Below are 21,695 nucleotides of genomic sequence, written 5' to 3' on the forward strand. Positions count from 1 at the left end.
CTATGTTTCTATGTTTAATTTGCAGGGATGAATGTTATGGAAAAAGACTTTCAATGACTCGGTGAAGGTGAAATCTTTAAGAGGAATAGGAGGGGGATCTTCTTCACTCAGATGGTGGTGAGAGTGGAAAAAGCTGCCAGCAGAAGTGGTGTTTGTGGGTTCAATTTCAACATTTAAGAGAAATTTGGATAGGTACATGGATGGGGGTGGACATATGGAGGTCTATGGTCTGGGTGCAGATCAATAGGACAAGTCAGATTAATAGTTTGGTATGAACTAGATGGACCGAAGGGCCTGTTTCTGTGCTGTGGTGCTCTATGACTTCTGGGTTACTGAATTAAACAATTGTCATCCCTTCCAGCAAAATGGGATTAAAGGATGCTTTTAGTAATTTTGCACAAGTGAATATTTTTCTTGTGAATATTGTACATCTGATGCTATATGCCTGTAATGCTGGTGATAGTAAGTTTGTCATTGCACCCCTGCATACATGTACTTGTGCATATGAAAATGAACTTGACTTTGACTTTAATATGACCATGTTAATTAAAGAAAGCTGTACACAGTGAAATAAATGGTTCCCTCCATCAGGATTGTTTTTCTCATTGTGAACTATGTAGTTTAATAGCTTTCTCCATAAATCCTTCAATACTCAACTTTTAAATTGATTGTTTATTTAGTGTGGGTGGGAAAAAGTAACCAATATCAATTTTAAGTGCAGTAAAAAGCTTTCTGTATTGTCTTGTTAAATCTCTGTAAACATTTGTATCTATGAATTTTTCAAGCTGCTAAAGTTAAATAAGAGGAAGATAATAAGTTTCTTGTACATATAACTAGGTAATAAATAACAGCAAATGCAAACATCTAGAAAAAGCAGCATGTGCAAGCATCTTTTGATTATTTTGAGTGCTTTATTTTCTTGAATACTAAATATAGGTAGATGCTTGTTAAATAAATACCTGTAAAGTATCTGTATTGAGAAAGTGTTTGCATGGCATTTTCTACAAAGATTATCATGTGCTACTAAAACGTTATTACAGTAGGCACACAAGGGGGTAGTCATCAAAGTCAGATGGGTAAAACCACCCTCGTGACCAATTTGGTAATGGTTAAAATATTCATGATAATCCTACATTCAAATCAAAAGCGTTAATACATGAGACCACAGTGGCTTTCATTCCAAGAACCTTTCTGACAAAGAATTTGCTTCCATTAGCATTGTAACCATATAGAACAAATAACTTTTGACTAGATTGTTTCAAACAACAGCCTTGGGTAACCTTGTGTATTATACTGAAATATTTCCTAATGGACTGGTAAATGGAAATTGGCAAAGCACCAAAAAATGTATTATTGTTTTGTAAGATCTTTTTCAGTAACAAGAAACGTTCAGCATAATAATTTTTCTGATAGATTATCTCATAGAATTTTGGCTCCCATTGCTCAATGGGGAACATGTGAAAGCACATCAAGTACATGTGTCCGGGTTATTCAAGAAGGCCATTGTTGATGGTCCAACTTAAAACACATCAAATAACAAACTGCTCCATCATTCACAAGTGGTATCCATTATTGCACACACATGATTCATGAGAAAGCAGATGGCTTGGGCAAAATAGAAATCATCATTGCCCTGGAAGAGGAAATGCTACAGGATGGCTAACTTGTCATACTAATTATAATAATAAGGAGCAATAGGAATATTTTGATGGAGAATACATTACTAACATGGTTATGACATAGATTGTCTCTTTTGAATGCAGAATGCCTTTAGGAAGTTAAACATTTATTACCTTCCAAAATGTTTCTTATTTTTATGTTCTTGACACAGTAGTCAGACCAACTGACCACAGGCCTCAAAAAGGACAATATAAATATTTTTTAAAAGACTGTTGTATCCACTCCAGCTGCTCCTCTGATCCGGATATCACAGAACAATGTGGATAAGAACATAGAACATAGAACATAGAACAGTACAGCACAGTACAGGCCCTTTGGCCCACAATGTTGTGCAGACCCTTAAACCCTGCCTCCCATATAAACCCCCCCACCTTAAACACCTTGAAGGGCTCACTTGTTTGTGATTCAGAGTACGTCAACAACAGGCAACAAAATTCTACATCCAAGAATGCTATTTTGACATAAAAGACAATATACTTTGTTGTTCAATTGACCTTTTTTGTGAAATGAATCCTTCTATCAATTAGCTAGTGATACCCTGCAAAATGACCAATTAGGATAAGGTTCAAAATTGCTACAAGATCTCAGCTGCCTCAGTGCGCTTTTGCTGGTTGAAGTCTTTTCAAATCACATAATTTACTTTACTAAGGCAGATGACCCTTCTTACTGCAAACATGAATAGTAATCTCAGTAGAAATTTATATAAATGGCACAATTAAGGCTTTACGTTCAAGTATAATATCTCCATGTGGGCCTACTTTATTTTAAATCTGAAAGATAGAAACCTATACATAAGAATTTAGGAGAGATAAGTTTAAAAAAAAACGTTTTCAATATGGAATAGTTTTGCTACTCTCACTTATTGTTTTTATTTAATATTTAGTCAAATTTCAATTGCTTTGTTTGAATTGCTTCATGTAAAATAAGGGAACATAAGTGTAGGTATCCAGGAGCTCAAAAAAAATCAACAGTCCAGCTCCTTCCATGAATTCTACAGCAAGGTGAAATTTTAAATGCACCATATGGTAGAATTTTAATAAAAGACTTCCACTGAACATGATTGGGTGCTTACTGTATCTGTAAGGAAGTTTATGAAAATACTTCAAGGACCTCTTTGTGTATGATGCAAGGAGTTACTAAATATGAGCAATAGTGTCTAATGCACAATGTACATTTTTTTTTCAGGCTGTTTTTGTTTTTTCCATGCACCTTGTGATGCCACCTGCAAAAAAAATCCCTCATATTGGTGTGGGCCCTCACGTAACTGCAAATGAAGTGTCTGCCATTCACAGTGAAAAAGATCTCATCCACCATTATCACTTCTTGATCTAAACCTATACCTCCGTGACAAATTATAACATTCCTCTTACTGAGAACATGACTCTTATGGTCTCCCAATTTCTCCCCAAATGTCCCCGAGTGTTCTGCTTGACTTCTGCTATTCTCTCTGCAATAGTAGAGTCAATGGTAGAAAAGGCTCTTGTACTCATTAAACATGCTAGTTGCAAATAACACCTTGGGCATCATTGACAATAGAAGTCTGTAGTTCTGTACACTAGTAAAGACATGTAGCAACCAATTATTATTTCTTTTCCCTTAATTATGAATTTCATAGATTGTGAAATGGAGCCCATTATTCGTACTTCCTTACCTGAATTAGATGGGTGAATTGCTATCCAATGTGATGATCAAACAGCAAACAAAAATGGCACAGACTGGCTTTCTCCACTTGACTAGACTTCTGCAACTGACTAAAACTGAGCAATATTGCCAATAAATTTTTATAATTTTGTGATCAAGGTGATCACATTGTCCCATTTAATTAAAGATTTATAATAGCTGCAGGAAGTGAATATATAAACTACTTAACAGGTATGCCAATATCTTCAGAATCACATAATGATTTGAAATCAATTGCTACATACCTGATCCAAAGTGTGCCTAAAAGATAAATACTCATTTATCATCAGTCAACACCTAATGTGTCCAATGCTCAAGTGACATGTACATGCTGCTGTGGAAAACAATTAATTTGTTTATGATTTTTATACAAAATACAGTTAATATTCTTGAACCTATATGTTATCTGATCTGAGTCCTTTACCAAAATGTACTGAGAATCAGGCATGCCACTGGGCCCTCGTTTTAAAAGAAAACATTCATGTACAGTATTCAAAGACTATGTTTAAAAAAAAGAAATATTTAGTTCACTCTGTGCTTTAAGTTTTAAGTCTATGCATATCTTGACCAGTTTATAAACTACTATATTACCACAGAATAAAGCATCGTTTGCACCATGATTTCTTAGATTAAAAGCATAATCCAAAACTGGAGACAAAGTAGGAATAACATCCAGAGAGAACTGTTTAAGTCTGTAAGCGTTTGTAACTGTAAGCGTTTGGCACCATGCCTCCTTTTAAACTAGGTAAAGGACAAACATTACAAAGCCTGGAATCCTTAACTTATTTTGAATAAAAGCAAAACACAGAACAATCACTTTTCTCAAAATACATTTATAACAAAAACAATTCTATTTACTGATTTAGATTATCATATGATAATGGTAAAAAAAACACTCAGGTGCTTGCAACATCAGCAACGTTTTGCAGTGTTTTTTGTTTCTTTTTTGGTATTGTCTATCTTATCCATTCATCCATCCACCGAAGATTTATTTCATTTCCTTTCCATTCTTTCACCATGAAAGCACAATCTTCATCTAAGTTTTCAAATCTTATCTTTCAATCCATCAGTTTTTCTTTGATCTGATGTCATTCTTTCCATTTGTCACTGTATAATTAAAATGTGGCTGAGGGTTACGTTTAACCTGCTTCTTGAAGTTTCCCAGTTGATGGAACACAGAGGTTGAGCTAGTCACATCTGGTACTGTGTTATTTGGACCTGTAATTAAAAAAAAATACATGAACATTTATTTTTGTGTAATTAAGAATACGTTTCCCTCTAATGTACATTATATTGGATGAGTACCTCTTTAAGGTTGCAAGCAGTCACCTCGGCTAAGAATATTCAAATATGCAAATATTATCTAAAGAACAGGGAAACCAGAAGTGTAAGAGCCAAAGGAGCACATGATCACAACTCCCACCAAAGACCTGCCATCACTATGAGTTGAAGCCCATGAGCACTTGGACCTGTTGGATGTGCACAACACCATGCTTCTGGCTGGCAGCATGTCAGACTCTATCAGGAAGTGTTTTATTACTCTAATCTATAAGCAGCAGGTGGGAGAGGAGGACATCAAGAACTGGAGACCCATCTCCTTGTAGAATGTGGATTATGAACTCTTGTCCAAAGTCATTGTCATCTGGCTAATGGCTGCTCTGGGGGAGATAATCCACTTAGCCAAACTTGTGCTATACCAGGTAGGAAAACACTTGACATTCTTGAGCTACGCGTGCACTCTATTGCTAAATGCAGGACAGAGGAGTGAATACTGACTGGTCAGCTCGGACCAAGCTCTACACAAACATTCATAGTTCTGAAACAGATAGCTTTCCCATTAAGTTTGGATTGAGGGAAAGATTACCCACTTTCCCTTATCTTGTTTGTGCACTACATAGAACCCTTGGCTAAATCCATTAGGAATGCACTGGGATAATGCCAGGCAATGGGGCACTCAGATCAAAGCATTCATGCACATAGACAACATCATTATCTTCTGCTCAGATCTATAGTCAATCTGCACATTATTCAACATCTGCAACTAGCTTGAGTCAATGCAGGAGGAGCGAGACCATGCTCTTCAGTAATTGCTGATAATCAGGCTGGAAGCCTGAAGGCACACACTCATCGATTCAGAAACAGCTTCTTCCCCTCTGCCATCCGATTCCTAAATGGACATTGAAGCTTTGAACACTACCTCACTTTTTAAAAAAATATACAGTATTTCTGTTTTTGCACATTTAAAAAAAATCTAATCAATATACGCAATTGATTTACTTGTTTATTTATTATTATGTTTTATTTTATTTATTATTTTTCTCTCTCTGTTAGATTATGTATTGCATTGAACTCCTGCTGATAAATTAACAAAGTTCATGTCACATGCCAGTGATAATAAACCTGATTCTGATTCTGATAATCTTTAACCTCTCACTTCAGCAATCTTTGCTATCCACCTGCTTCAAGCAGGCTTCAGTTGCACTGGTGTCTAAGAAGAACGTGGTAACCTGCCTCAGTGACTATAGCGTTTACAGCCACTGTGATGAAGTACTTTGAGAGGTTGGTAATGAAATACATCAACTCCTGCCTGAGCAGCAACTCCAATTTGCCGACTATTACAACAGGTAAACAGCAGGTGCCATTCCACTGGCTCTTCACTCAGCCCTGGAATATCTGGACAGTGAAGATGCATACATCAAGTTGCTCTTCATTGACTACAAGTCAGCATTCAAAACTATCATCCTATCAAAAGTAATCAATAAGCTCCAAGCCTCAATTCCTCCTTGTGCAACTGGATCCTCGATTTCTTCACTTCCAGTCCGTTCGTATTGGCAACAACATCTCCTTCACATCACTATAAGCACAGGTGCACCACAAGGCTGTGTGCTTAGCCCCGGCTCTACTCACTTTATACTTATCACTGTGAGGCTAAGTACAGCTCCAATGCCATATTTAAGTTTGCTAATGACACCAGAATTGAATGAAAGGCGATGATGAATCAGCATATAAGAATAAGACTGAAAGTCTGGCTGAGTGGTGCAACAACAATCTCTCACGCAATGTCAGCAAGACCAAGGAACTGACTATTGACTTCAAGAGGATACTGTATGTCCATGAAGTCTTTACCTGGGAATCAGTGTTGGAGAGGATCAGCAACTTTAAATTCCTCGGTATTATCATTTCAAAGGACCTGTCCTGGGCCCAGCACTTAAAGTGTAATTACGAAGAAAGCACAACAGCACCTTTTCTTTCTTAGAAATTTGTGAACATTTGGCATGTCATCTGAAACTTTGACAAACTTCTATAGATGTCTGGTGGAGGGTACATTGAGCAGTTGCATCATGGCCTGGTATGGAAACGCCAATGCCCTTGAATGAAAAAGCCTGGAAAAAGTGGTTACAGCCCAGTCCATCAGGGGTAAAGCTCTTCCCACCACTGAGTGCATCTACATGGAGTGTTGTTGCAGGAAACCAGCATCCATCAACAAGGACCCCAACCATTCAGACCATACTCCCTTCTCACTGCTGCCATCAGGAAGAAGGTACAGGAGCCTCAGAACCCACACCACCAGGTTCAGGAACAGTTATTATTCCTCAAATACAAGGCTCTTGAACCAGAGGGGATAGTATCACTCAACTTCACCCACCCCAACACTGAACTGTTTCCACAATCCATCGACTCCCTTTCAAGAACTTGTCATCTCATGTTTTCAATATGTATTCTTATTTATTATTATTATTCTGTTTTTTCCTTTTTATATTTGCATGTGTTGTTACCTTTTGCACATTGGTCATTTTTCTGTCTTGTTGTGTGCAGTCTTTCATTGATTCTGTACTGTTTCTCTGTATTTACTGTGAATGCCCGATTTACTTTGAACTTTGAAATTCATGGCATCACTATCAGAAATAAGTATGACCTAATTGATTCTTTAGAGATGTGGATGCAGAATGACCGACGCTGGGAACTATAAATACAGGTTTCCCCCACTATCTGAAGGTAGAGCGCTCCTGTGAAACAGTTTGTAAGCTGAAATGGCATAAAGCGAAGAAGCAATTATCATTAATTTATACGGGAAAATTTTTTGAGTGTTCCCAGACCCAAAAAATAACCTACGAAATCATACCAAATAGCACATAAAACCTAAAATAACACTAACATATAGTAAAAGCAGGAATGATATGATAAACACACAGCCTATATAAAGTAGAAATAATGTATATACAGTGTAGTTTCACTTTACAGAATCGGAAGGATTTAGCCAAAACTGATTTGTGGAAAAAAATCGGCACGTACACACATGCGCACACACCTGCCTGCACAAGGCTTCACGGTCATGGTTGTCTTTCTCGGGGTAAACACGTTTAAAGTGGAGGTCTTTTTAAAAAAGCGAAAATCCTCTTTCGGTTAGCGAAAACAGGTACCAATGTAGGTCTTTCGTGAAAGTGAAATGTCGTAAAGTGGGGGACACCTGTAACAGGATATTCTACATTTCGAAAGGTCAGGTGAAAAGGCAAGGAGGTGGGTCATATTGTCAATAAGAGATGACATCAGTGGTTGGGAAAGATTTTTGTGCAGCAGAGGGCAGAAAACTTTAGTAGGAGTTGTTTGCAGGTCTCTGAATAGTATTTGTGATGTAGAACATAATCTAAACTAAGAAATTAGAGATGAATGTACCATGGCTACTGATGTAATTATAGGGGATTTTAAATGTTGTTTAGACAAATCCAACTGGTGCTAATCATGTAGAGGATGGATTTCTAGTTCAGAATATTTAAGAATCAATTTGAAAAAGAACTACTTTAGAACATATTATACAATGATAAAAGGTGAATTATTAATATAGCAAAATGGCTATTAGGAAAGGGTGATCTTAATGTGATAGAATTTGAAATTAAAGTAGTCTAATCTGAATTTTTCAATCTAAATGAAGGAATGAGAGATAGGTTGGCTGGGAAACTGCATTGAAGGTATGGCAAGAGACTTATAGCCGACTAGCTTCTAAACAATATATTATTCTAGATTCAACATTGTTTAATGTAATTTCTAGTACATAATTGTAAAGGAGAATGGAAAATTGTTACTCCCACTCTGATGATGCAGCATAAAAAACACAATAAGATAAAGAGCATAATAATTTAAAAATAAACACTCTCTCTCTCTCTCTCTCTCTCTCTCTATATATATATATATATATATATATGTGTGTGTGTATGTGTGTGTGTGTGTGTGTGTGTGTGTGTGTGTGTGTGTGTGTATACACACACATTTTATATATATAAAAGACTGCTCCTTTACTCCCAGTATACCCATGACTGTGTCGCCACCCACAGTTCTAATTTGCTAATTATATTTGTCAATGACACTACATTGATTGGCCTAATCTCAAATAATAACGAGGTGGCCTACGGGGAAGAAGTCATCTTTCTGACACAGTGGTGTCAAGAAAACAACCTCTCCCTCAATGTTGCAAAAACAAATGAGCTGGTTGTGGATTACAGGAGGAGTGGAAACAAGCTAACCCCTATTGACATCAATGGATCTGGGGTTGAGAGGGTAAACAGCTTTAAGTTCCTCGGCATCCACATCACCGAGGATCTCATGTAGTCTGTACGCAACAGCGCCTCTTTCACCTCAGATGGTTGAGGAAGTTTGGTATGAGCCTCCAAATCCTAAAAACTTTCTACAGGGGGACAATTGAGAGCATCCTGACTGATTGCATCACTGTCTGGTATGGGACCTGTACCTCCCTTAATCGCAGGACTCTGCAGAGAGTGGTGTGGACAGCCAGCGCATCTGTACTGTGAACTTCCCATGATTCAGGACATTTACAAAGACAGGTGTGAGAAAAGGGCCCGTAGGATCATTGGGGACCTGAGTCACTCCAACCACAATCTACTCCAGCTGCTACCATCTGGGAAACGGTACCACAGCATAAAAGCCAAGGCCAACAGGCTCCAGGACAGCTTCTTCCACCAGGCCACCAGACTGATTAACTCACGCTGATTTGAGTATATTCAATGTTACAATGCTGTTCTATTTATAATAAATTATTATAAATTACTATGATTGCACATTACACATTTAGATGGAGACATAACGTAAAGATTTTTACTCCTCATGTATGTGAAGGATGTAAGAAATAAAGTCAATTCAATTCAATACAATACATAGATTGATTGTGATGTCCATAAACTGATGCTAGGCACAGGAGTGTCTGTATACAAGGTGACTCACTGCATGGTACGGAAACTGCACTGTAGTGGACAGAAGGCTCTGATTAATGATAAAGTGGTGGTGCGTGGTTATAGAGAGTTTAATCAGCCTTACTGTTTGGGGAAAGTAACTGTTTTTGGTCTAGTGGTCCTTGCGTGGATGTTATATAGCCTCCTCTCTGATGGGTGTGGGACAAGCAGTCCACGAGTCCTCATGTTGTTACTGGCCCTTTTCCAGCACCTTTCCATATACGTCTTTGATGGCAAGTAGGCTGAAGCCGATGATGCCTTGGGCAGTTTTGACTACTCGTTATAGAGCCTTCATGTCCGTCACAGTGCAGTTTCCATACTATGCAGTGATGCAGCATGTTAGAATGCTCTCTACTGTGCAACGGTGGAAGGATATTAGTATGGATGTACTTAGTCCAGCTCTCTTCATTCTCTTCAGGAAGTAAAGGAATTGGCGTACTTTCTAGAATGTGTAGAATGTGTTCTGGTACCATGAAAGTTGATGATGATTGCACTCTCAGTAGTTTGAAACTGTTTGCATTTTCCACTGCAAATGGTGCAACAGACATACTTTCTGAAAAAGGATCTAGTGCTTTCTGGGCATATATGATGAATAAAACCTTCGCGGGCTTCCAGCCAGGTACAGGTATCGATTTTAGCCGTTTTGATAACAAACTTTGCTGTCCATCATCAGGGATGATGTTTGGGCATGTCTAGTCCAATGGTATTTATACCTCCGTAGTCCAATGGTATTTATACCCTCGTAGTCCATCCCTCCTGATTGGTTAATTCTCGTCCAATCAGGTTTCCATTGTCCCACCTTGTTTACATCGAATTCCAGTTCTTACTTAAAGTGAGACCTTCATCTTTGTTAAAACTATTTTCCTCTAGTTTTCTTTCAATGGCTTCCTTCACCAGGTGGTCCCAAAAGCCATCGGTGCAGTACAGTAGTTTTGTGCCATCAAAGTCAATCTTATGGCCATTGTGAGTCCAATGTTCCGCTACCGCCAATTTCTCTGAGTGACTCAAACAGATACACCTCCTGTGCTCCTTGATGCGGGTTTCCACCATGCGTCCCGTCTGGCCGACTTACACTGCTCCGTGTTCACAGGGAATCATGTAAACACCAGCTGACCTGAGTCCCGGGTCATCTTTGGCCCACATGAGCTGTGATTTGAGATTCCTTACAAGTTTGTGGATGGTATTAGTCTGGTATTTTTTCAGGATCCTGGTGAACCTTCCAGAAACCATGGAAATATAGGGAAGATGGGCGGTAATTACGGGTTCCGCCTTGTGGTTACGTTTCCTGGTTTTCCTGTCCGCCCGTTTCAGGGCCCAATTGACTTCCTTCACCTTGTATCCATTCGGAAGGAACGTCATGCGTAATTGTCCTATTTCCTTGGGGTTTGATATAGGTTTCACTCAGTTAATCAGAGTAGAAAGAACCGCTCTACGTTGGGAGACGTGATGGTGGTTGTTATTGTTGTGGTATAAATCTGTGTAAGTGGGTTTATGATAGACGCCATGTCCGAGGCTACCATCTGGTTTCCATCATATTAGAATGTCCAGGAACGGGAGGCAACCATTCTTCTCCAGCTCCATTGAAAATTGAATGTTTGTATGTTTACTGTTCAGATAATTGTGGAACTGTTGGAGTGCCTGGAATCCATGAGGCATATTTCAGACCCAGAGAGTCTTTACGGGGAAATAGGACAATTACGCACAATGTTCCTACAGACTGGCTACAAAGTGAGGGAAGTCAATCAGGCCTTTAAAAGGGGAAAACAGGAAACCTAACAATGAGGGAGAACCCATCGCTACCACCAGTCTTCCCTATATTTCCACGGTTTCTGGAAGGAGTGACAGGATCCTGAAGAAATATTGCATTAATACCATTCCCAAACCCATAAAGAAGCTGTGGTCATAGCTTACGCAGGTCAAAGATGATCTAGCACTCAGGATGTCTAGCATTTACGGGATTCCTTATGAATGCAGAGCAGCGTATATCAGCCAGACGGGATGCACAGTGGAAACCCACGTCAAGGAGCACAGGATGTGTATCCATTTGGGTTACCGGAGAAATTGGCGGTGGCAAAACATTGCCTTCGCAATGGCTATAAGATTGACTTCGATGGCACAAAACTACTGTGCCACGCCAGTGGCTTTTGGGACCGCCTGGTGAAAGAGGCCATTGAAATAAAACTAAAGGAAAATGATTTTAACAAGATGAAGGTCTCGCTCTAAGTAAGAACTGGAATTCGATTGTAAACAATGTGGGACAGCAGAATCCTGATTGGTTGAGGACTAACAAATCAGGATGGTAGGATGACAGGGGTATAAATAACTGGACTAGACATGCCCAGGCATCATCCCTGATGAAGGCGGCAGAGTTTGTTATCGAAACATTGGTTATCTGTATCCAGCTGGAAGCCCGAGACGAGTTTATTCATAAGCATACTTTATTTTAAGGCACTAAACACAACTGGATAAGTAGTGTGACATAGATTACAAGAGAAGCTAAAGATAGCATTTAATCTATGATGAGGATTTATCAAGTTGCCAGCAAAACAGGAAACCTGAGGATTGGGATCATTTTAGAATTCAGCAAGGGGTAAGAAGGAAATTTATAATGGAAGGGAAACTGGTATGCAAGGGTAAACTAGCAAGAACCATGAAAACAGACTGAAAGGAAAATATACGTTTATAACATGTGGGTCCCTTTTAGGTCACTTCTCTCTGCTTTTCCTTTTTGGATTTGGCATCCCTCTTCTAGGATGGAAAGGTTCTCTAATGTGATAAGACCACAACTGGTCATACCATTTTCTCTAGGGTACAGCTTGAGGAAATGTTCCACCCATCTTTCCATCTATTTATAATGATATGCAATTGCTTCCTTTGTTTTCATTGAAGCCTTTTTCTTTGCCAATGGCTCAATTGACTTTTAGATCACCTCCTACGAGCACTAACATTTACTTGTGCTAGAGGACAATTGGTTACTGTGAAATAATTTCATCCAATAGTTGTTGATCTAGAGGGTTCCATTACAGAAATGTTGGCCGAAATCCAGTCAGCATTTTCAACTCCGTTGTTCTATATTTTCGGAATGCAGTGTTGTGAATAGTTTTGGTAAATGATAAATCAAATCATTTCTGTACTGGAGAGTGTTTGTCCACTGGAATTCAGGAACAGCTGGCTACTACTTTGGTAGGTAATATGGTTAATGTTGGTGGAGGTACAATCATACTACTTTTAGTGGGAAAGGTTTAATGATTCCATTCTGACTATGGCTGATTTCACAGTCAGCACTCAGGGATCTGTGTGTGCTGAAGAAGTTGCTAAGAGCTTTGGAACAAACAGATTCAGCTTGTGCCAATGCCCTGTTTGTTTTCTCAACAAATTTGTGCAATTTACTCTTATAGATGGTAATAGTTACCCTAATGGCCACATTGCTCAACTAGTCTTTGTTATTTGATGTTTCCTCTGTCATAGTGTGAAGAAAGAGGGTCATGTCTCATTGTTTGCCTCCAATTTTTCCTAAAGTCACACAATAAGTAGGTTTTCTACCTCAGAGATTTTGCTGAAGTGTCAAGCTCCTCGTCCGATTAATCGTTTGTCTCTGATGACATCTTTGAAGTGCAGACATTTAGCTGCCCCTGTTCTTTTGAGAGACCCAGAGATGTAAAAACACACACACTGCAAACCATTTACAGGGGGGTGGGGGGGGGGCGGTTCTCTCACTGAGATCAGCCTTACACCTTACTCCACTTTTCCTCTGAACTCTTCTCCTGTCAGATGAAGGGTTGGCTGGGAAGCTGCATTGAAGAGTATTACAGGAGTCTGGCAGTGGCTAGCTATTAAAGAATATATGATTTGTAATGATTCTACTTCCTTCTTGTGATCCAGACTCATCTAATATTGTCACCTTTAAGCAGGCCATGTCAATGTCCTGCATTTCCAGCTTTCTAATCACATGGTAGGTCAGCATCTTACTAATCAGAACCTGCCAGATTAAGTTGGATGGTCATTAACCAGTGGGACACAATGGTCCCTCTCACTGTTGTAGACAACTTGAGTCAACTGTTCTCTATGCATATTAATTTGGGTTCAATGTTACATAACTTGTGTCTCCTGTGATGTGTAAGCACTCTGCGCTGTACAGCAACCTGTAGTCAAGCCACGTGCAGAATGTTTGGAAGCCCTGGGATAGGCAAACATCAGAGTACTCCCCTCTACTGCCCAGGTAGGTCCGAAGGAATGCTGAGCATTATATTTGCCTCAGATTTATAATTTGCATCAGTTACTGCTGGATTCCACACTATTTTTTTTAGTCTTGTAAAGTGCTCAGAAGGCAATGGAGGATTGGTTCACAACTGCCACTCTGTGCCCACTTGCACACAGCACATCTCAAGAGTCAAACCCGAGTCTCTGAATCCTCATCTAGGCCTGTTTCAGTTTCCACGTGATATCACATAAAGGCAGAATAGAGGCCCTGTGAGGCCGTGAGAAAGACTTACTTAGTTTGCTTGTACTTACACTTTATTGCCAGCCAGCAATGCAGGCTGATGCCAGTGGTATGTTAACCCTCATCATGCATTCGCTGTTCCACCAATTATTGTTTGCCGCCTAGCAACATTTGATATTTTGAGTAGTATTGTTTGTATGGACAGATCACACAATATAAGCATATTGTGGTTAAGGATTAAATATTAATTGTGAATAGTTAAATATCTTAGAGCTTGTAAATTCATCTCTTTAGATAGGTAATTTGTCTGCTTCTCTTTTTGATATCTGTTCATGATCTTCCTCTTACATTTCATGTAATTTGCCTCCAGAATCCAATTACATCGTAAATGTTAACATCTTTGTTTTGCTCGATTGCCTCTGGAATGAGGCAGTTGCATTTAATTTCCTTTCTTGATTCCAGTTTCTTAATCCTTGGTAATCCTAATACTTGAATCATTTGGCAGTCTGAAGAATTTCCTCAAACCTGTTACTTTCATCTTCTATACTTTCAAATAAATTATCTTGAAGTTTCCTGTCCTCCATATAAAACAAGTACATTTACTTATTTTAAAACATTAATGTTAAAAGTAATTTTGATCTTGCCTGATTTCTTTCAATGCCAGCCTCAGAAATTCAAGTACCAATCACAATGGACATTTGACAGGTACAGTAATGCTAAACACTGTTCAGCTCACATACAATTGTATCTAATTTGGATGGTGATAACAGTTAACTGCCTCTTGGCCTCCAGTTTGGTATCCTTTACAATGTGACTAATTTGCACTGGCCACATGAGTTAAATCATTGAGATAAATTAGATCTTTTGAAGTTTCTATTTGGCCACCCACTATGATTCTGTTCTTGCAACATATGATTGTCATTTCCCTAAATAGGACCTGCTGTTTTTAATTGTTCTGCTAGTTTCTTGCACATATCAAAGGCTGCCAGTAAGGCATTAATATGATTGATAACCACTTAAAAATTCACAAGTACAACCTCACTACTAAGTGATTTCCAAACATCTACTTTATAGTTGCATCATTTACAGTAATGTATATTGAATGCGGGATTATAAATTTATCTGTGAGTTTTACTTGTGAGTGCAAATTGATCAAATAGCATTTTGAGGCGTGGCCAAGTGGTTAAGGCATTCGTCTAGTGATTTGAAAGTCGCTAGTTCAAGCCTTGGCTGAGGCAGTGTGTGTGTCCTTGAGCAAGGCACTTAACCACACATTGCTCTGAGACGACACCGGTGCCAAGCTGTATGCGTCCTAATGCCCTTCCCTTGTACAACATCAGTGTCGTGGAGAGGGGAGACTTGAAGCATGGGCAACTGCTGGTCTTCCATACAACCTTGCCCAGGCCTGCACCCTGGAAACCTTCCAAGGCACAAATCCATGGTCTCATGAGACTAACAGATGCCTTTAAGTCTACTGACCATGCCATGCACATCTACAAAGTTATGAAGTGAGTAAAACAACTTTTCAAAGTCACCTGGGACGGAAGCTTTCACCAGGGCTTCCAAAAAAATATCTTACTTGTGAAAAGTTATTACTGTTTCAAGGGTAAATAAAGAGAAGATGGAGATGTGTATCTTCCCACCATGTGCTTTAAATTGAATCAAGTAACCTGCGCAGGCAATGATATAAAAACAGCTTATGTACCTGGAAGTAATTATTGTACATATAAAACGAACTGCACCTCTAGAGGCCAGAACACACCCCTCCTGACATCTATAAGATATCAAACTTAACTAATGAAACTGAAAGTTAAGTGGTCACTTCACTAAGTCTTTGGCAAGAGAAAGATAGACTCAGAGACTGATCTTGAAAACAATCTTATTACATGGACTTTAACCATTCTCACTTCAAAAATAGTGGCCTTAATGAGTTTCCTGGTGGGATCAGCAAGAAGTACTGAGTCAGTTGACCATGAGGAGAGGGTGAGCTCATCAGCCTGGATCCCTCTTGTGGCATGATCAGCCGGGTTGAGATCAGTAGGAACATAGTTCTATTGGCCTTTCTGAGTTGATTGCCTGATATGTTAGATTGTATTATGTATATAAACATGGAATCTCCTTGTTTAGTTAAATATATAACAGAGCACCTTGCTGTCAGTGAATAACTTGCTGTCATATAGTCCTGTGTCCAGCTCTACAGTTGTCATCTCTGCCATCTCAACTGCTAGAACATCAGCACTAAGTTCAAGCCTTGGTTATGGTAAGATCTAGTTAGGGAGCAAGCTTTGCCTTGCCCAGGATGAAACCAGCTGCACAATATCTGGCAGCATTTGTGACCTTCAGGTATGCAACAGCAGCCATAGCTTTAGTTGACCCATCACAGAAGATGCAGACCTCTTTTTTTGAGCTGCAGATAGTGGAATTGTTGTGAAGGCTGTTGGAATTTTCAAGCCTTTAAGATCCTGGAGGGAAGAACACCACTACTGCCACTGTTCATGTTTCTCTTTAGGGAGTAGGACATCCCACTCCCACTCACAAGTGCCCAAGGTCAACTTCCTTTACATGAAGTTTCCAGGGAGACTGACTAGTGCTGCAAATCCAAGAAGGTCAAATAGGCGGATGATAGTCGATAGCAAGCCAGGATGCATAAAGGGTGTTCTGGTATCAGCGACCTGGACAGTAAGGGTGTCAGTAACGAGGTCCCATCCAAGGCCCAGACTGCACTGCATAGGAGGGAGATCAAGATTCTCTAAACCTTTGGCCAGATCTTCAGATGGGAAACGTTGCATGACATCAGCACGGTTCGATGCAATCTTACGCAGTCTGAGATTAGACAGCGTCAACATATCTTGTGCTGCTTTCAGCATGCTGATTGCTTTTTGTGCACGTGAAAATTATTTAAGACCATCATCAACATAGAAATGCCTTTCTATGTACCCTACAACTCTGTGCTCCAGTCCCAAGTTCCTTCTTTCCCTCGATAGCTGTCCTCTTAAAGGTCATAGCTAGCAAGGGACAGTTACCAAATACATGAACGCTCATGCAATACTCCAGAATCTCGTAGTCTAGTTTATTTATTTATTGAGATATAGTGCAGAATAGGCCCTTCTGGCCCTTTGAGCTGTGCTGCACAGCAACCCCCGACTTAATGTAGCCTAATCAAGGGGCAATTTACAATGATCAATTAACCTACTAACCAGTACACCTTTGGACTGTGGGAGGAAACCGGAGCACCACAGGAACACCCACGCAATCCACAGGGAGGATGTACAGAGGCGCTGGTGGAGGTGCTAACTCAGCATGGTTGTTCCTGAAGAGTGTCTTCATGAACTCCACCTCATGATCTTTCATTTCTGGTTTCAGCTGACATTGAAAGTGAACTCCGAACTCTGATACCCTGAGTTCATGCTAACTGCTACGCTGCCATAGCACCATACCCTCCTAGTCATAAGCATAAGCAAAACACTGAAATTGGTGCAAAACCATCACTAAGTCTTATTACACACACTGATCCTAGATTGTAACTCGCTCTGCAGAACAGCAAATGTGAAACGTAATCACTGTGCTTTCTATATCTGACCACATTTCTGAAGCCAAGAATCTGAGGTAGTCTCAATCATCTCTCACTAGGAAGCTATGGAACAACTGTTCGATGTCTGCCATCACTTCAGTGGACTCAGTTCCGAAGTGCAGTCATGAGGACCCCAAGCAGAATGTTATTGATGTCTGGACATGTTGTTCAGTGGCACGCCTTTGAACTGCACACTTGACTCAAAGAGAATTCCTATTTGTGCGTGTTTCTGGGGATGGAAAACATCAAAGATGGGCAAATACCTGTTTTCTTTGTTGGGATCTGGAGGAGGGCACTAACTCAGCATGATTGCTCCTGAAGACTGTCTTCCTGAACTCCACCTAATGATCTTTCATTTCTGGTTTCCTTCTCAATGTGCGACTGAGGGACATGAGTTGACCGAGGGCCTGCTCCCTGTTGTTTTGTGGGAGTTGTTGTGCAGAGTTGAGAGGAAGGGGAGCTACCCGACTCTTTGACTCATATCTGCTAAACTCTTTGTTCATGATTCAAATGAAGGCCTCATCTTCAATGGAAGATGCCAGCTTATAATCAGCTTCCAAGTGACAAATCAGCTTGTCTCAATCTGGTTAAGCAGAGGTACGTATATCAGGGCACTTGGGTTGTTTACCTATATTCTTTTCTTTCATACAGATTCTACCCTTGCAGGGTCTGAAATTACTTGGATGCCTGTTATCTGGGATATTAGTGTTGTGTAGTTCCTATTTCAGTAATATTTGAGTAATATTGTAAATATATTATTTGATCAAGCACTCTCTGTTGTTTAAATAATTCATTGTGGTTATATGTGCCAAGTATGCAAATGACATACATCATTACGCCACCACGTGATACGTGCATGCCTCGCTTGAAGCAAAAACTAAACTAACACCTGTTCTCCCGAACTTCCGCCTTTTTCCTTCTAATTAGTATCATGTTTTAGGGTTACAAAACATAACAATTGGTCTTAAATGTGCTAACAGTGGACTGATGAGCACTATCGAGGCAGACTTCACCCACTGCGACCCAACACTGATCCATTCATTGTGTGTAAGGTGCAATGTGCCAGAGAGCTGTTCATGTAGCTTATGTACACAGGTGGTGTCTCTGCCAAGCAACAGGGCAATCCCAGTTGACAAGACAAGTGGGGGAATCTTGTCAGCTATGAGATGTGAGTGACTACGTGTAGCTTCAGGAGTTGGGATTTCATTCCTGTTGCTGGGGATATGATCGTATTCAAAGAGGGCTGGTAAGGGTAAACAGACCTTCCTTCCTATTGACTCCATGACAAGTCCACTGGCTTTTCTTCCAGCAACTTCCAATGTTCCAGAACACGTCTTCAGAGTGTATGGAGAAGGGGAACTTTGAAACTAAACATGTTAAATAATGTCGATTTTGCCAAAGACACATTGTTCTAATCATCCAATATCACATATGTCCTTTCAGCTACGATGTTGACCAACATACGGTATTCTAGTGCAGGATTTGCTTTGAAAGCCTGTAGGAGCCGTGTGTCTATTTTCTGTCTGCATTGTAGTTTGTGATATGTTTGTTATGGTAATCTGTCTCATTGGTGGGGGTGTGGTAGAAGCAAATGAGTATAGTCACATATTCTCATTTGGTTAGTTGTTTAGCTTAGTCTAGTGGAGAGTGAATAAACCATGGGGAATGACATTTATTTTGTTGACTGTTAATTGGAATGTTATTAGACCGCTTAAAGACATATAGAAGGCTAATCCTGATATTGCTTAAATATACCAACTTCGCAAATTGGAACGCTAGTTTAGTTCAACCGCTAATTGCACTGAGTATCGCTTAGTTATATTGCTACAAGATCACTCGTCTTTGCTGGTTTTGGAATAAAGGATCAAACATACCTTTACTGATTTGAAAATTTGTTATCTGGAAGCACGTTATACAGTGTCGGGTACCCTGGCTTAGTGTCTCAGCGGTTTTGGTTTGTTTTCAGGTAACCGCTACAAAGCCTTTTCCATATACCTCTATGCGTGAGGAAGTAGCTACATCTGATGGATGTTGTGCTGCCCCCCAACCCCCCGCCGTGCTCTGCTATAGGCGTGCTGGAACTAGTAGGAGCCCAAGGTGTGGGCACTGGATGAAGTGCTGCTATGTGTTGCACTCAGTGCAGTGTATGATAGCTATAGTCTTTTGCTTAGTGTACTGTTGAAGCACAGCCTTTGAAACATATTTGGAAAGCATCGCCTGTTACCAAGCAGTTCTTCTCTGAATCCTCTGCGGTTTCTTTATGGATGGGATTTCTTATGGATAGGATATTGTCCATCGGGATTCATGACAGAGTTTTCTACTTCAGTTTTGTTGACTGTGTTAGGGGTCTAGGTTTTCCATGCTTTTGCTGAAGACCTCACTTTGAATGACCTGTTACCAGAAGATGAGAAGCACAAAATGGGTCATTTCGCATTTTTGCGTGGTGGCAGATAAATTCAACAAAGAATGATAATGGCAGATAGGGGGCATGATGCTTCATTTTATACTTGAACCCTTCAGTTATCCACTCTTCTTGCATGTTGTTCAGTAGTTTCTCCACTATAGGGTTTATTCCTCTTGCTGTGTCCAAGAAACTCAGTCCTAGTAGGTAACTCTCATCTTTTATGGTTTGCAGTTCCAACAACAGATCTGCAAGCTGCAGTTCTCCATGTGAGAGCTTTGGAAAATTATCAAGTCTGCTGAAGAGAGATTCTTTAATTGCCACTGAAAAGCCATAGCACTTGTCCAGCCTCTGACACAGCATTTATAAACCACAACTGGATTATTAATGTAAACTGCTCTAACCCTGCTTGCATGTTGCAGTGACTCCCCACCAAGCCACTTACAGAGAAGGTCTCATTCTTCACTAGGTTTGAGACTTAGTCCTTCCACAGCATTGAGAAAGCTTGACTCCCAGGACAGATAACTAGCAGAATGGTTGTCAGACACTTTTTATCCTGCTGTGACTAGGCCTCTATGAGCCAGATACCAAGCCAAAGCTAATGCATCTGTGGCTCCTGAATGAGAACATTATGAAGGTTAGTTTGCAAAATGTGTTTCCTAGGATGGATAGAAGTTCAGTCTGTGCAGATGGGAATGGCATCAGTAGCAACTCCTGACTGAGGTCCTTGTTGTGATAGAACTGCAGAAGGGGGTGTTGTGAGTCTTTGCTGCTGTAGACCTTGATTGTCAATACTTGAAATAAGTGAAAGGCATGTTGGCTATGTGGTGTGGACGGCTTCTCCTTGTAGAGCTGGACTACTTTTTATAGCCAAAATGCATTTGGACATATTCTTTAGTAAGATGCATTGACAATTGTAACAGCAAAGCATAACTGATTTGAGTTATAGACTCACCATTGTCTCAGCTGCTGCTTCATACATCTTTGCGTCTGCTGGGGCAGCCTCAGCTTCATGCTTCTCCTTGAGTGCACTTAACATAGTAGCCTCTAATCAAGCTTTCTGCATGTCTACACAAGTATTTTTATTTGCATATGGCAACTTTGTGTTCGGCGTACACTGCTCTGGTCCTTGCTGCTTCCGCTCTGGTTCGAGTTCATGCTGCAGCTATGCTAATTATGGTTTCGCCCGAGCGACATGAAGACGTGAACGATGCGCCACATTCTGACCTGACTTCCAGGTCTTGGCAAACAACGTTGCTCGGGTCGGAAGCTGACATTATCGTCTACAGCATTCAGGTGCATCTCCAGGCCATTAGCAATGCCTTTGAACTCGAGCTATCTTTTCATTTTACTACCTTCACAGTGTGCATCTACAAAGCTATGCAGCAAGTTAAACAATTTCTCAAAAAGATGGCAAATTTTCTTCAGGGTTTTTTTTAATGAGATCTTTTACTTGTGAAAAGACATGGCTGTTTCAAAAGCAAATAAAGAGAGGATGGAGATGTGTGTCTTTCCACCATGTGCTTCAAATCAAATCAACTAAACCGCACAGTCAATAATATAAAAAACAGCTTACGTACAGGAAGTAGTGATCATATAAAACAAACTGTGCCACTAGAGGCCTGAACGGATAGTGCAGACAGCAAAGTGCTTCTTCTCAGGGTAGAAAATTCAAATGTC

The 21,695-nt window shown here is 40.0% G+C and overlaps 1 protein-coding gene across 1 annotated transcript in view; it reads right to left on the minus strand.

The window, feature by feature from the left end:
- Positions 1–694: 694 nt before the first annotated feature.
- kif19 (kinesin family member 19) overlaps positions 695–21,695 on the minus strand; it is a 202,999-nt gene continuing 181,998 nt past the window's right edge. Inside the window, exon 21 of the mRNA XM_063030788.1 lies at positions 695–4,578. Within this exon, the coding sequence (XP_062886858.1) occupies positions 4,427–4,578 (152 nt within the window). The 3' untranslated portion in view covers positions 695–4,426. The remainder of the gene's footprint in view (positions 4,579–21,695) is intronic.

The sequence above is a fragment of the Mobula hypostoma genome, chromosome 22, assembly GCF_963921235.1.
Source record: "Mobula hypostoma chromosome 22, sMobHyp1.1, whole genome shotgun sequence".
Lineage (NCBI taxonomy): Eukaryota > Metazoa > Chordata > Chondrichthyes > Myliobatiformes > Myliobatidae > Mobula > Mobula hypostoma.